The sequence below is a fragment of the Canis aureus genome, chromosome 1, assembly GCF_053574225.1.
Source record: "Canis aureus isolate CA01 chromosome 1, VMU_Caureus_v.1.0, whole genome shotgun sequence".
Taxonomy (NCBI): Eukaryota; Metazoa; Chordata; class Mammalia; order Carnivora; family Canidae; genus Canis; species Canis aureus.
This window is the reverse complement of record NC_135611.1, coordinates 22,524,746-22,541,817: the sequence shown is the minus strand read 5'-3', so window position 1 is coordinate 22,541,817 and position 17,072 is coordinate 22,524,746. Positions and strand designations below refer to the sequence as shown.

General features: G+C 38.3%; 1 protein-coding gene across 7 annotated transcripts in view; it reads left to right on the top strand.

Annotated features, from left to right (window-relative positions):
- DCC (DCC netrin 1 receptor) overlaps nt 1-17,072 on the top strand; it is a 1,086,625-nt gene that overhangs the window by 756,805 nt on the left and 312,748 nt on the right. For all 7 annotated transcript variants that reach the window (XM_077892657.1, XM_077892647.1, XM_077892640.1 and 4 more), the window contains one exon: nt 13,396-13,550. In XM_077892657.1, coding sequence (XP_077748783.1) covers nt 13,396-13,550 — 155 coding nt within the window. The remainder of the gene's footprint in view (nt 1-13,395; nt 13,551-17,072) is intronic.

Sequence of the window (17,072 nt, the reverse complement as noted above, 5' to 3'; positions counted from 1 at the left end):
ATGTACTGTGCCTCTCACGTAAGGATGGAATGTCATGTTCTTCAAGTGATGAGGATTTGGGTAGCGCAACTAGGGTCTACATAGATGTTGGTCTGCTGATTTGGCTGAGTCCTGAGAGCCACATCTTTTCTTCCATTTTAAACCTTTTCTTATATAGAACCATCTGAGGATGGACCCCCCATTGGTAGGCAGGAGTTTCTGAGATGTGGCAGCTGCTTCTTCCATCCTTAAACGCAGACTGCATTCACTTTCTGGAAAGTCTACTAGCCAAAGGAAGTGTAGCCTGTTTGATTCATCTACATAGATGGAATATTTTGGGGGGTTGGGGGCAGCATGGGGAGAGTAGAGAGGGAGAGTGAAAAAGAAAGGGACAGAGAGAAATAGAAATGGCAAGTGCCCTAGGGGGACCCACTTGTTCATAGGGCTGAGCTCACACTGATCCTGGCTTCCACCATTCATTCTTTTGTAGAAGAATGACGTAGACGGCTGTCACAAGTGTCCCGGAGCCAACTGAGGTACCGAGACAAGGTGTGGGAAGAAGCCAGGATTCAAGTGTGAGGCTTAGTCTAGTCTCTAAAATGTGTGAGTGCTTTAAACTTACAGTGATCTTCAGGAACCCCCTCAGGATTCAAAAGGGGCAACGTAACTTGGGCTGACCAGAGTGGTAGTTAGTGTAGTATGATAATCAGAAGGAACAGTACAACTTTGTCCATGCTGTGTCTCAAAATGCTTTCTAGTCCGCAGCAATAAAGCATAGCATTTTCCAAGTTTCTTTTCTAATTTGACCTAACTTTAAAATGAGAGAAATATACATTGTACACATATAGCCCATGTTCCCTATGATCATCCATTACCACAAAGAAGTCGGCATTCATTTTAGCCTCATCTGCAGCTCTTTAACTCTGTGACCTTATGATGAGTCTTGTAGCCTTTGGATCTCAGTGTGTGCAGCTGTGAAAACTGGAGGTAATAATTCTTGCCTAATTATCTTCATGGAGCCACCTGGATTTCCTGGAGCTACCTTAAATTTACCCTGCCCAAATCATACTCACTGTCTCCTCCTTAAATTTATTTTCCTTTCTTTTCTTGGTATATGTTAGTACCTTCCATCCTGCTGACCAAACGGAAAACCTAAGTCATATTTTATTCCTTCCGGCCCCTTGGTTCTGCCATTAGTCATTCTGTCTTGCCAAGTCTACCTTGGCCACAGCTCGGCGATGCCCCCTTTATTCTATCTCCGTCATCACCGGTCTATCTCTGACAATAGCTTGTTGCCTTCTAATCCATCCTCCTCACTGTCTCTTCTAGTTATCTTTCTGAACTACAGTTCAGATTACTCACCCTACTGGGAAGAAAATGTGAATGTTCTTAAATTTAAATGTGATAAAATTTCTATATAAAGACATGCCATTAATAATTTATGAAGTCGGGACGCCTGGGTGGCTCAGTGGTTTAGTGTCTCTTGCTGTGACCCCAGGGTCCTGGGATCGAGTTCCACATCGGGGTCCCCGGGGGGAGCCTGCTTCTCCCCCTGTCTGTCTCTCTCTCTGTGTCTCTCATGAATAAATAAATAAAATCTTAAAAAAAAATAACTTACAAAGTCTTTGAATGGAAGTCTACATCCAATCTATATCCAGGTAGAGTGTCGTTCCCATAACCCATAATGGTTAAGCATATGCCACTGAAGTCTAAATGGCTGGATTAAAAATGGTACGACTGTTTATCAGATGTGTGACTTTTGTGCATTTAATTATGTGAAAGACAGGAATACCATCTCTCGGGGATGATAGCCAAGGGGAAGATGAATCACGCCTCTCAGAATTGCAGTGAGAACTAATTGAAGGAATTGAAGCAACGCATCTAAGGCAGTCACTGCCCATAGGCAGAATGGAGGGGCTTGGAACAGTGTGAGCTCAGAGACAATGTGGGAAAGAGACTGAAAATAAGGCCCAAAGGTAGTAATCATAATAAAAATAATAACATTGCTGGTTTCATATGAACCATTTAATAGCTGCTCACTCTTTCCTACTTATAAACTTTTAATTCTCTCCTTATCTACTGAAATCTTTCTTATCTTCCCAGCCCATGGATCAATGGTCCACACCCCTGCGGTTAGTCAGGGTCCTTGTCAACAGCCCTCCCTGCAGCCTCCTCAGCATCTCAGCTTCACACATCCTTCTTTTATCTCACTCTCTAGACTCTGATTTTCCTATCTTCCATTTAGGACTCTGGCTGCAGCAAACCTTTGCTTCCACAGGGAGCAATCCCTTGGTTCTACGGTGTGTTCTTGGTCCTTCATCCCTTCTGTTTTCCTTCAGTCATTCAGCAGCTAAAACCCCAGAGCCCATTATTATGAACACTGACGTACAACCAAAGTTTTGCTTTGCTGTTCTTTCATCTCATATTAATTTCTCGGCAGAAGCCAACTCAAGTAAATGTTACTTTCCACCTATTCTCTACGTGTACTCTTGTAGCTGAATTCCTTGAAGAAAATATGTAATTGTGCTGACTAGTCTTTAAATTTAGAGCTACAGATATTGATCTGCCCCTTACCGCTGCTGGAAATTGTATCACGTACATCAGGCAGCCTCTCTCACAACACACCCCTGCTTACATTTCATGTCTTTTCGTTTCAAGTCTCCAACACTTTCCTTCTTTCCCTTACCCTTAGTTGATTTTGCTTCTAATCTCCTAGAAAACAGGAGTAATCAGAAGGGGAGCTGGGAGAGCTTTCATATCTGACTTCCTAACCCGATGTGTCCTTAAGCATATGTCTCCTCAAATGTCTATAAAAAACTGCCCATACTCTTAACAAATAAGGCCAAATTTTCACTTATGCACTGGATTTTATCCTATCTTTAAACAAAGGAACAAAGCTTCAGCTATCCCCTTTCTCCCCTCATTATCGATTTGTCCACTCTATGGATCATGTCTATCAACATACAAGCGTGCCCTTATTTAGATTTTCCATCCCAACCAATTTCCCCTCCAATCCCATTTCTTCCTCCTCTACCACTCTGCTCTCTCTTCTCTTGTATAGCAAATTTCCTGGAGTTGTCCAACTTCACCCCAATCCCTTACCTCCTATTTCAATTGTGACTCTCTTTTTAAGGGATTTTATGTATTTATTCATGAGAAAGACAGAGAGAGAGAGAGAGAGGCAGAGACACAGGCAGAGGGAGAAGCAGGCTCCTGCCTGATGAGGGAATCGATCCCAGGACCCCAGGGTCATGACCTGAGCCAAAGGGAGATGCTCAACCCCTAAGCCACCTAGGTGTCCCTTAGTTGTGGCTCTGTCCCTAATATCTCACGAAACTGCTCTTATCTGTAGGTTCACCAGTGGCTTCCATGTTGCTAAACTCAATAGTGAACTCCCAGTCCTTGCATTACTTGGGCAGTAAGCAAATTCTGTCATATTTGGTCACTTCCCCTTTTGTGACACTTACTATTCCCTCGGGTTCTACTACATGCACTTTCCTGGTTCTATTTTAATCCCTCTGGCCACTCATTTTTAGTTTCTACTTTGTACTTCAAATCTCCCTAACCTGTGAGTATTGGATTGCCCCAGGGCTCAGACTTTGAAGATCTCTTTTTATCCAGATTGTGATTTTACATTTTGTCAGTATGCTGAGTCTTCCAAATTTGTATCTCTGGTCTTGACATTTTACCCGCAGATCTGAATCATATATCCAAATTCTTTCTTGGTCTCTCAACTTCTGATTTCTTACAAGCATCTACAAATCATCAACAAAGCCAAATATCTGCTTTCCTTCAACCCTCCTCTAAATACTTTATTATTCCAGAGATTGCCCCATTTCCATGACATGTACATATTTCACTTTATTCAGGCCAAATTTTTTGGAGTAATAGTTCTTTTCTTTTTCTTTTTCTTCTACCCCATAACCAAAAACATCAAGTCTTAGCAACACTATCAAAATGCATCCTAAGTCCATGAAACAATATCATGCTTGATATTTGCCTCAAAATAATACTAAAAAAAAAAAAAAAAAAAATAATAATAATAATACTAAGGACTAGCTATAAGTTTCAGTTTTGAGCTGAGTGGTGGGAATAAAGTGGTTTGCCGTATTATTTTTGTTTAGTTTTGTTTTGCTTAAAATTTTCCATAAAACAAAAATAAAGTCAAATAAATGAATAAAAATAAAACATATGCTGAATCTTACCACTTCTTGCCCCTTATTTTTACCACCTAGTCTCATCTGAACTATTGCAATAACCTCTCAAGGCTGTTCTCCCCACAGAAACAGGAATAAATCTTTTAAAACAGACCTTAGGTCCTGTTATCCTTCTGCTTTAAGACCCTCCAGTGACTTTTCTATCTCATTCAGAGACTCAGCAGGATATCCTTCCTGATTTGGCCCCTTGTTGCCTTCCTATACTCATCACTTACTCTTATCATTGACCTATTTGCTCACTTCTGTCCAGTTTCACTGGCTCCCTGGTGTTTCCTAAATATACCAAGAATCCTCGTCCCTCAAGTTTTTGCCCTTGTTCTTCAGCCTGCCTAGAATGTTCATCCCCTTGCCATCCATGTGGGCTATTCTCAGTAACTGCCACTGAGTCTTAATGAAGTGGCACCTTACCATTCCCTACACTCTTTTTCATTCATATATTTTTCCCCCAGCTTTATCACCTTGTACTAATCGTTTCCTGATCCCCTTTCTTGATGCCAGACTATAAGCTTTACAAGGGCAGGGATGTTCTTATCTCGTTAATTCACTGAGCTATTCTTAGCACCTAGAGCAATATGCAACCCATAAAAAAACACACAAAAAATATTTGTTGAGTTGAAGCCCTGCCTGAAATGTCAACCACTTTGAATCTCTCCACAGTTCTCAAGCTCAGAAGTCATCAATTTTTCTTTTATCTTCCCTTATTTTGATTACTATTATATTATCCCTATCTTTGTTCCAGTTTTGTGTTTCTTTGAGTACATGCATGTGTCCCTTTCTGATGACTGAAACTAGATCTTATTTATAATTCCATACCAAGTGTCTAGTACCATGTCTACCATGTCTGTAGACATTCACTGATTGGAACTAATATGATAAAGGTAGCAGAGAGACAGATGTGGTATTCTTAATAGCTAGTTCCTTAACCAATAAAACAAATTGTGTTACTGAGGAGGATGAATAAGCTGACTGAAGCTCAATAAAAACTTTGTTTTAATTGAGAAAAAATAAAAGTCGATTTTGAAATTTGATTCCAATATCCCTGTTCATTTTCTCTTTCTCAACTAGAGCAAATATATGCCATATGTCCCTGAGCAGTTTGCTGTGATGCTTATTTGCTTATATAGGTTTATTTAGCTCTTTAACACAATAGCTTTTTAAAAGGTGGTGGATTTAACATTTGCCTGAGACTAGCAATGACTTTGTCAGGCAAATTACTCTAGCTCAGATTATCATTAATCTGTCTGACTGGTTAATGGTGTCAATAATGCAAGTGCCATAGTTAACATTTTTTTTTATTCAACCCCTTGAGTGCTTTCATTTCATAAGTCAGGGAGCAGCATAAATCCCGGAACCTGAAAGCCAGGATTCACAGAAATACAGTTGCCTCGCAGATATCCAGCCATCCCGTCCTTGTACCTAAAACATTATGGAATTGAAAGTGATCTTTGGAATCATAGTGCAACTTTCTGCTACTTAAACATTTAGAAACTGATACTCAGGGGAGGGGTGAGTCTCGAGCCTAAGGCCACAGAGTAAGCATTCATGACGAGAGGAAGCATTTATTGAATACTCACTGTGCCAGATGCCAGGCTAACCATCTCACATAAATTATCTTATTTCATCCCCAAAACAAAATATTATCCAAATGAGGCTTAAAGAAGACATTTTCATCTCTGATATACAGCTAGTGAGTGGTAGAAGCAGGATATAATGCAGGCCTGATTCCAAAGCAGGTGTTCTCGATCGCTACACCAACTTGGTCCTAAAATAGCTGGTGGATTAACCTGGAAGAGAATCAGACTTTCTTGATATTTTCAGAATTATGACATGAATTTCATCTATAGGCTTCTTTCCAGTAATTTTCTGACTTAATGGTTAAGTTGATTTGCATCATTTATTTACCAGTTATAGGCACAGTAGCAAACTTTATATATTATTATGTATTATATATATATATATATATATATATATATATATATATATATATATAAACATTATACTTCCCATTCCATAGTGTAAAATTACTTATGGAGTGTGACATGGTGTAGCCAAAAGCTTAAGGTAATGTGGCTATGGAACTCAACTGCATGGGTTTCATTCCTGGCTCAGAATCTCACTAGCTGTGTGGCCCTCATATGGGATGCATTCCTCCTGTGGGAAAATAATAGTAACTGACATGTATGACCACTTTAAAAATTAGTGCCTAAAATATTTGCATAATGCCTGGTGCTCCAAAAACACTCAGTGCAAATGATTGTGTGTCTTAGAAAGGAAAAGCAATGAAATACAAGAATTTCCTAATTTATATTTAGAGAGGAGTTTATCACTTTACAAATGTTAACCCGTCTGATCCTCTGATAAGGCAGGTATGCTAATTTCCATTTTAGAAATCAGCACACCTCACTCTCTTCAGAAAATCTACAAAAAAGAAGAAGAAAAAAAATCCCCACTGCCTAAGAAGCTACACAACTAGTAAATATTAGAAGAAAGATTTAAATGCAAGGTTTCTAGTCTAGTGATCTTTTCTCTGTACCATACAAAGTAAAAGACATTTCCTAAAAGAGGCACATATAAAGTACCGTGGGAGTTCAGATGAGAGAATTAAAACACTTTCATGAGCATCATTCAATTTAATCCTCACAATAACCCTGTGAGGTAGGCAGATAAGGGACTGGTATCTTCCTTTTGCAAATGAAGCAAGGAAGACCCAAGATAGGCCCTAACCTGCTCAAGGTCACACACCTTTCCTGTGGCAGAACAGAAGCTGGACTGGGTCTTCCCACTGCAGCCCTGGATGCTTTACGTTGCTTTATGCTGCCTCAGAAAACCTCTGCTCGTGGCTCAGGATTAGAGGGCCACCTTTGCATGATTGACATGGAGGATTCATTTTAGAATCCGTCGTGCATTACATTTGCAACATGGTGTTTACATCTTCTTTCCCTGCTCTTCAGTGCTGAGGCTGTGCAGCTGATGAAGCTCGTTATGAAGGGAAGTGTTGTGAAGGAAAGAGAACAAGATTCAGAATCCAAAGCTCCACATTCTGATCCTGGCTTACAGCCTGGCAAAGTTAGCCCCCCTTTCACCCTGCTTCTCTGTAAAAGTGTAAAACCCTGTCCTTTCTACCTCAAAATGTCTTTAGATCATTGAGTAAGAGAATAGTGATTTAATTCTTCCAGTGGACTTAATGTATACTGAAAAATAAAACATGCCCTCTATAAATGCCATATACCAATGAATGACCCATTATTCACTTGTGAGTTGACTATGTGTCCGGCTCTGTGTTGGGAATAATAGAGAAGCCAACAGTCTCTTTGGAGGCAATTTAATAATGTCGGGTGGATCATTCCACTGAAGAATATATAACTACACGCTGAATTAAGAGCTCTAAGGCAAAGGAATGTGCTTCCGTGAGAAAAGGAATGTGTGCGTAGTGTCTATGCCATAATCAGATCTGTATTTTGAAAAGACGACCATAGCTGCAAAGTGGAAGTTAGACCCGTGTGGTCAGCCCAGTGGATCCAGGGAAGCCATCAAGGTGGTTGCAGAAGTCCAGGCAAGAATCATGGAAAATCAGACTAAGGCTGGATCAGTGGAGATGAAGCAGTTGAAACATATTATTCTAGAGATAATTAGGAAGCAAAACTGATAGCACATTGGCAGTCATGTGAGACAAGGGATGTTTTCAAGAATAGTTCTTAGTTTTCTGGCGTATTTAAATGGTAGGATGGTAGGGTGACTCACTGACATTAGGATGCTGGGAAAGACCCAGGTTTGAGCATGAAGATCATAAATCCAGCTTCAGACATATTGCTTTTTATGTATATTCATGTGGGAATGTCAAGTAGGGCCTTCAGTATAAGGAACTGGCTGGAGCTCAGAGGAGAAGTTTGGGTCAGAAATATGTACCTGTATCAGGAATTTCTCAGCATATGGATGATAATGGTTGCTTTCAAAGGAGAAAATGGGTCACCAACTCTGTCCCCCACCACCCAAAAAAATCAAAATGAAACCAAGATGAGGACCAAGAACTGAGTCCTATTTATTAAGGGACGGAGGCTGAAACTAAACAAAATAAACAATTTGAAACAAATAGCTTTTTTTTTCCCATGAAAGGATAGTTTTTTTTTTATGTTTTATTGCAGTAGCTATTTGTTACATAACTAGTTTCTTGAATGTGTACTAGATGCTGAAACAGAGATTATATTAAAGTAAAATTTTTAAAAATCTGTTCCTCAGACTATGCTTTTTACCAATTCAAGTAAAAACAGAATTATTAGTCAAAATTTAGTCAAAATACTTCTGGCCAACTAGATGATCTCCATTTCCCATTATGCGTTCTCTGGTGGCAAGTCACCTCGGAACTCACTTTTCCTTCAAAACAGCACCTGATTTCAAACTCTATGGCTCTGGGGTAATAAGGAGTGTAGCATTGGGTAGCATTGCTGCTGTCATTTTGAGCTCTATTCTAGTAGACACCGTATTTTGAAATCTTCTCATCATTGTACCGTTCTTGTTTACACTAAAGAAAAAACAAGTGAAAGTAGAGTGTATAAAAAGGGGATGCTGCAAATCTTTCCATTGAAAGTAACATAATTCCTTCCCTATAAAGCACCATTAATGTAGCTTATCCCCCTGTGAAGAATTAATTAGGTGTTTGATACCTCAAGACAGCATTTGTTGCTCACCTCAGAGTTTTAACTAAATGTTAACACCCTGGTGCACTTGGGCAAGACAATATGTGTTTACTTAATATGTGTACTAGAGACATGTTACAAAGGATCCAGTAAGAAATAGTATCATCGTTAATCTTTAAAGTCTACTTACTTCTGAAATGTAAACACAAAAGTGCTGAATTCAGTCAAACACACACACACATGATTTTTCTATTCTCAATAAAGAATATTAGATTAGAAAGACTCCTTTGGGTAGATGCCACCCTGTTTTCAAATAATGAAAACAAAACCCAGGACGGTGAAGTGGCTACCCAACTAAATTGGGATGGAAAAATGGAATCACAACCAGATCTCTACACATTTTGGACATTACACTATGTGGAGATGTTATGCAATTATTCTATTAACATTTTTACGTTTATTTATGTATGCATTTAGAAATTTGTGAGCACGGGCAACATAGCCATTTTTATATTCAGTGGGTACACATGCTGAGTGCCAACAAAATGGAATATGGCTTCTCTTCTAAAGTTATGCACAATTGAGTCAAAGACGGGCATGCCTATTAATACAATGTGATATGTGCTACAACAGCTCTATAAACAAAGAGCAGGAAAAGCATAACAGAGTATTTAATACTGTTGGAATCAGAGGACATGATGGTAGGGCAAGCTCCAGTCAAGAGATTTCATTTGAATTGCGTTTGAAGAATGAGCAAGCTTTTGCCAAACTGAGAAGAAACTAAGTCAGAACAAAGTGATTCCAGGACAACTGAAACAAAAACAGAACAAAACTAAACCAAACTAATGAAAGGAAGAATGGCAATAGACCAAGAAGCACAGACGGATATGGTGTTGTGGGCAGGGTTACTCATTATAGGTGAGTATGAAAAGGTGTGGGCCATATCTTGAGGGTCTTTGGATCTTGTCACAAGGAGTGGAGATGTATTGACCATAGAATAGCAGCCAGCACAAATTTGGGGCATGGAGTTGACAGATCACAGATGTCAGAAGAGTATCTTCGTCAATAGAAGAACTGGGAGGACCAATGACAAAAAGCCAGGAAAAGCTTTTATTACAATGCAGTACATTGTAAATACAAACCAGAGCAGGGGTTGGTTTCAGGCATAGAAGAATATGGCCTAACCAGAGTTAGGTCTTAATGCAACTAGTTCAAGGTACATTCTATGCCACCATCTTGATTCATACCTCAAAATGTATCAGCACCTACGACTTCACCATCTGATCTTAGGCACCATGCCTACTGCTTTATGTGGATTACATACAGCATCTTTGATTCTTGAGAAACTCTAGGAGGTAAATATTTTCATGGCACCAGTCAGCACCTGAGGAATCAGGCTCAGATAAATTAATAAGAAAGTCGAAATAACACCCCAGACTTAAAAATGCTGAATCCACTCCACAGTATCTATAGCATTTTGATGCAATCTCACTTTGATCAGATGAGCAGATTCTGAAAAGTGGCACCTCAAATTGAAATGCTTAGATTGAATCATTGTTTTAAACCACGAAGAGCCTATATTAAAGAAACTAGTGGTCAATCCAGGGCAGTACCATAGCATGTCATTAGAGAGAGGTATAGAGTTGTGCTGACATATTTGTGGGAAAAAAGCAAAACAACAACAACAATGACAAACTGTACGTGCTTAAATTGTATTTTTTTCCAGATCACTACCACAGAAGTATTTTCTAAAAGTGCTTTGTTCACACTTCTATTTAATATGGAGGAAGCATCAATTGTTCATATTAATGAATATACTTTTTTCATAACTATTATTAATTTAGAATACTTTTGGATGATAGAGATTATGGGAACCTAAGACTCCCTTCCTCATAACAGAATCCAGCATCTATTTTTATATGTGAGTGATAATTTCATTATCTATTAGACATTCTTACATGGGCATACCCGGATTTTCTTGCCTCTTTCTCCTTTGAAGAATGCCTGTTCAAGAAATTAATTAATTAATTAATTAATTAATTAATTAAAATAAAATAAAGAGATTATGCCAGCATGACCCAGAACACAGCTCTTTCAGCTAAATTACTTAGGAGCATAAGAATAAAGTCAATTATGAGAGCGCTCTTTCCTTCTAGATACTGAAGAAGTTTGGTGTGCAAATCTGATCTTCAGTGATAGCTATGTTGCTGGGATGGCTAGAAAAGATATCACAGCAGATGATTGATCCATCCCCCAGTGGTTTCTGAATGCCTAGCACTCTTTCTCCTTTAGAACCTTATGTCTTCTACCTAAAGTGCCCATGATCCAAATAGGTCCCACAGTTGTGGGGTGATATCAATACTGGGTTTAAAGGATGAAGATCCAGATTTTTAACTCTGCTATCCACTAACTACTGTGAGTCCTTTGAAAAAAAAAAATTTACACTGCTTTTCCAAATTACACATTTGCATCTGTAAAACGATCATAAAATCACCCAATCTATTATATAAAAGGGCTGCCTGAGGGAATGTATCTAAAAGTTCTTCTGCCAAAGAAAAATAAGTAAGATGCAAAAATCCACATATCCACATGGCATACAATCTGATTATGTGGGTTTTCTTTTACAAAGCAACTTGCTGGCCTACATAATCTGAGGCGGGTAGAACAGAGCAGTGTGCTATGTAGTATGTGGAACATTATCTGTTGTATTTTAGCCCTGCCTACTCTCAGTTCCTGTTGAAGCCAACCTAGCCCTAGTCACAGTTCAGCCTTCCAGCAACTTAATGGAGAACTCCTAAGGGAATACCTAAACCTTAGGCTATATCAAGATTCATACAGGGTGTTTGTTTGGTTGTTTGTTTTTATTATGGTAAATACACATACTGTAATAGAGTTTTAACCATTGTTAAGTATGGGGGTCTATGGCATTAAGTGCATTCATAGAGCTATCACCACTCTCTTATCTCCAGAACTTTTTCATCTTCTTCAGTTGAAACTCTGTACCCACTAAATAAGTTCTTCTCTCCCTCTAGACTCTAGTGACCACTCAGGGTATGTATTTTAATTATTAGCAGTACTGGATAAAATAACACTACTTGCTATAACAAACAAGCCCCAGAATTTATAATGGCGCAAAACCGTTTGATTCTAAAAGGTAGAAAATGGATGTTCCTAATTGACAGGCAGTTCTTCTCTCAGCTCTTATCAAGAATTCTGGCAAATTTTGACTCCTGTTTCATCAATATATGGCTCCTAGGGCAGCCATGATTGCCAACCCCAACCCCATGCGTGAAGGAAGAGAACACGGAGGTAACCACCTGTGCAGTTTTTCTAGGCCAGGCCTGGAATCAGCACATGTTGTATATACTCAAACCCACTGGGTAGACTCAGTCACATGGCTTCATCAAGACCTCCCGGGGGCTGGAAAATCTCATCCAGCATGTGAGAAAGAAGAAACGGGTTTGAGGATAAACCAGCTCATCTGTTGCATCCATCAAATTCAGATTGTATACATGCCCAAGAATCAACATTAATGCCCTTAAAACTTTGTTTTAATTTTCCCCTTGGAAACCTGCTTTGCCCTAACAGAAAACTAGGTTTCATTTTAAATATTTCCACAAACAAGATAAAACCAAATGACAAAACTAAAATGTACATATAATCCCACTAAGATGCGAGATATGATCTAGAAATAGAAGCCTAAAGAAACAATTGAATAGCTTAGAAGTTCCTTCTTCACCTGCCAGCCAATTATATGAGGCCAATGAGGACACAAATGTCTACAATCATGTATATCCTTAAAGAATACTTTGGTAATTATTGTTTCTTACACGTTAGAATCTATATCCATAGGGCTTGCCCTCCCTTAATATGCCCTACAAATTGTACCATCATCAGCACATTAATTCATTTGTTTGGAACCACTTGGGAAGCTTTTGATTGGAAAATGAATTGGACACATGTAGATGCGGCTCGAAGATCAAGGCAAGTAGACATGAGTTGCAATTTCTCCTCACGTAGAAGGGAATCTACCCTCCCTCACTAATTGCACTTCACTTAACCACAGGAGCTCAAGCTCCTTGCACATCGACACTTAGCATCTGCCTTTCCCTTTCATACGATGATAGAAAATGCATAAATGCATTTGTTGGCAATACTGACAAAGACCGATTTGTGGAATAATTGAAACCTTGATTTCTGTCATTAGCCGGATGTTTACGAAATGCATCTTCCTGTCTACATTCCAGATGTTTCTTCTTATTTTAATAGCTCTTTGTCATGAGTTTTGAATTCTAAATGGTAAAGTGTTGAGGGAAAAGACGTTAGTTTGCAAGTTTCATGGGAATGACATAAACTTGAACTCCCCCAAAACCCTGCAATATTTACATGTAGGCCCTTCCAGTGTGTTTCCCATAATCAACCTCAGAGGCCTTGATTTACAGCAGAGTCAGCGTGAAATGAGTAAGTAAACCTTGGTCCACCTCACTGCTTTGGCACATTAAATAAAAGTCTGGCTACAAGTATTGATGTTAGAATAATCTTTCCCTGAAACTTTTACTTCCCAGAGAACGAGCATTGAACACATCCCAGCCTGGGTCCCTTCAGCTTACTGTGGGAAATCTGAAGCCAGAAGCCATGTACACCTTCCGAGTTGTGGCCTACAATGAGTGGGGACCAGGGGAGAGCTCTCAACCCATCAAAGTGGCCACTCAGCCTGAGTGTGAGTATGAAAATAGACACATTTAGAAAGTATTTCTTTTTGCTGGCAATATCCTTGAATCCTGTCATAGAAATTAAGGTGACAAAATGGAGGGAATATTTCTGAAAGCAACATATTTAACTTGAGGATTTTTAAAGGTAAGATGACTTTTTAACAAAATGTACTCCCCACTTAGGCCAGAATGGCAAAGGAACAACTATAAAGACCTAATCCATCCATATGGTCTCCAGGTTCACTTCCTGAGTAAATAAATGACTGACTTACTCTGCCAGCATCTGGTTTCAGCCTCCTCCATGGACTTTTTAGGCTTTCCAAGTTTGTAAAGAACACCAAAGGTGAAAAAACAACCACATAGGACTTCCAAATAGAGAGACCTCTTAAAAAACTTAAACATGCACTAAATGCCCTGAAGGAGATTCCAAGAGTGAAACTCGACTCAAGAAATGTAAAGAGATGGGACCCCTGGATGGCTCAGTGGTTGAGCACCTGCCTTTGGCTCAGGGCGTGACCCCGGGGTCCCAGGATCGAGTCCCGCATCGGGCTCCCTGCATGGAGCCTGCTTCTCCCTCTGCCTGGGTCTCTGCCTCCCTCTCTGTGTCTCTTAGGAATAAATAAAATATTTATAAAAAATTTGAAAAAAGAGATATAAAGAGATAATCTCTATTGGGCAATCTCACTACCCTCTAACTTAAATCACTACATTAAGCTACATCGTCACACAGTGAAGCAGTTGAATGTTCTTTGACCACATTATAATTCAGTGATTTCTACTTTCATAAAGGAATAGCTCCAAGGCTCTACATGTGAAGAATATCTATCTTACAAAATTGTGTGGGTTTTTTTTTCCTACAAACTTGTTATTTGAAAAGATTGATTACTGATGAGCAGTTTGCCAATTTTATTTTGTTAAAAATTTTAAAAGTTATAATCTACAACCTAAATAAAGTGACTACCTATAACAAACTACATTATTTAGACAGTTGTATCTACTCCTTTTTCTTTTTAGTAATGATACTGTTCTGCTTGGATTCCTGTTCATTTTATTTAAAACTACATTTCATTTTAGGATCACTTCACATGCTTCTAGAAGAAGGTGAAGTAGAAATTAGAAATATTTTAATTGGTAAATATGAGGAAGTAATGTTTGTATTATGTCACTTCTTGGGTATTTTATTTTAATTTTCTGAAAGATCTTAATTTATTTGCGAGAGAGTGAGAAGGTGTACATGAGTGGGGGGGAGGGGCAGAGGCAGAGGGAAGAGCAGCAGACTCCCCATTGAGCACATGCTCAGACGTCCCCAAGATCATGACCTGAGCCAAAGTCAGATGCTTAAATGACTGAGTCACCTGGAGCCCCTGCTTCTTGGGTATTTTAAGTCAACATGTTGAAGAAAAGAGAGCAGTAACCCTCTGATAGGTAGTCTGGGTACTGGTATTATGTTCTATATTTGGCAAAATCTTTTTTTTTTTTTTTCACTTAGCTAAGGTTACAAAGAAAAGATAATAAGAAATTGGTATAAAATATTTATTAGAGTGGGGGAGATGCTTCACCTGTACACATCCTAGAAATATTTGGCTCATAGACATAAAACCTCAGATAGCATTTTAAAAGGCATAGTTATGTACAGGTTTCAGGTAATGTTCAGGAAACACAGGCTCCCACGCAGGATCCAGAAGCTACAGCAGAACATTAAGCCCCATTCCATGCAAGACCTTGCACAACATCACTGGTTGTTATGCCCATGAATGAAGCTGGTTCTTCTCTCAAGTTTCTGTTCTTGAGAATAATTTTCAATGTTTGTATTTAAATCACTAAAGAATGCCAACTTCCATTTCACAAAGTCTATGTTTTAGTCAAAAGTTTCTTCATTAACTTACTCTTAACAGATTATATATAGAGATAATAAATATATTGATATACAGAGATATATAGAGACAGATAATATATAAAGATATTCCATATATAGGGATAATAACTTTTACGAATATTTGGTATTTGCGATCAACAAAGTTGAAAAAAAAGGTTAGGTCAAAATACATATTCTTTTTTAAATGATATATGCCATGCTATATGTAGATTGACAATTAAAAAATTCATCAAAAATTGTCTAAAGGAAAACCTCATTCAATTTTCTAGTAGTAGAACTTAAATTTTAATAGCATGTTCATTTTCAAAAGATCTAGTTTCTATGAATTATTTGAATTCTTTTCTTTCTAATCTTAATGTTACCCCTAGAATTGTTTTAGTATACATTTTAAGGCAGACTGGCCATGATTACATTCTGGTAAAAAACCCTAAGTAGTCAGCCTTGTTTTCTAAGACAAAGCAACATTATTTTTCTTCTATCAGTTCCATTGTTCCTAAATCTCCAGCTTAAAAAAAATCAATTTCCAAAGGTTTTTTTAATTTTTATTTTATTTATTTATTTTTATTTATTTATTTTTAAAAATATTTTATTTATTTGTTCATGATAGACAGAGAGAGAGAGAGAGAGGGGCAGACAGAGGCCAAAGTAGGCTCTATGCAGGAAGCCCGATGAGGGACTCAATCCCAGGTCTCCAGGATCACACCCTAGGCTGAAGGTGGTGCTAAACCTGCTGAGCCACCCAGGCTGCCCTATTTTTTTTTTTTTTTTTAAGTAATTTTCTTTTATGCCAACACTTCCAAGCCAAGGGACAAGAAAATATTTTTCATTTTATATCAGCTAATAATAATGCCACATTTCATGAAAATATTACTCATAATATAACATTGTCTGCCATATTTAGTATCATTAATGAAAAGAAAATCAGATAGTGATTATTGGTATTGCACATAAAGCTTTAACTTACTTTTTTAAATGGTATTATTCAATTTATAAGCATGTGTCATGAACATCTGCTATGTTCCTGATACTGTTCCCTGTCATCTGAGGCACGCTGGAAAAGCATATGTGTGTAATGAGATAACAGCACTTATGGATCTCAGAAGTTTCTTGAGGAAGCAAATATCCTAAATGTGTAACAATAATAATAAAACAAGTAGAGTAAGAGAACTTGTAACAAGTTGTTAAGTGAAATATTACCATCTCAATCATGGATTTACCGTTACCTGTGATGGCTGAGGCATAGTGTCTAGTTATTTTTGTATGCCTAAATCACATTGTGTGTCTGCCTCCTCAAATACGTGCTGTATTTCAAACACAACTGTCTCAGCCCCTTGTTTGTCTTCATTCCTCTTCGCTCAGAAAGTAACCTGAGTATCTGTGCAGAGGGCCTCACTGGATGCTGGTCTCTGTAAACATTTACTTTGCTTAGAAGTTAGCATAAATGATGATAAAACTAAATGCCTGACTGAATAAAGCACACTGCAAGTTAGTACTGCTGTCTCCTATAAGTTATCTTTTCCCCAGAAAATACAATTAGAGTCTTTCTACTTTAGTAACATGAAGGAGCTTTGAATTTTTTTCATTAAGGGCAGTGATAATGGCCTGAGAATTTTAACCATACTTTGACCTTTACTAACAGCACTGTTTTATTAAA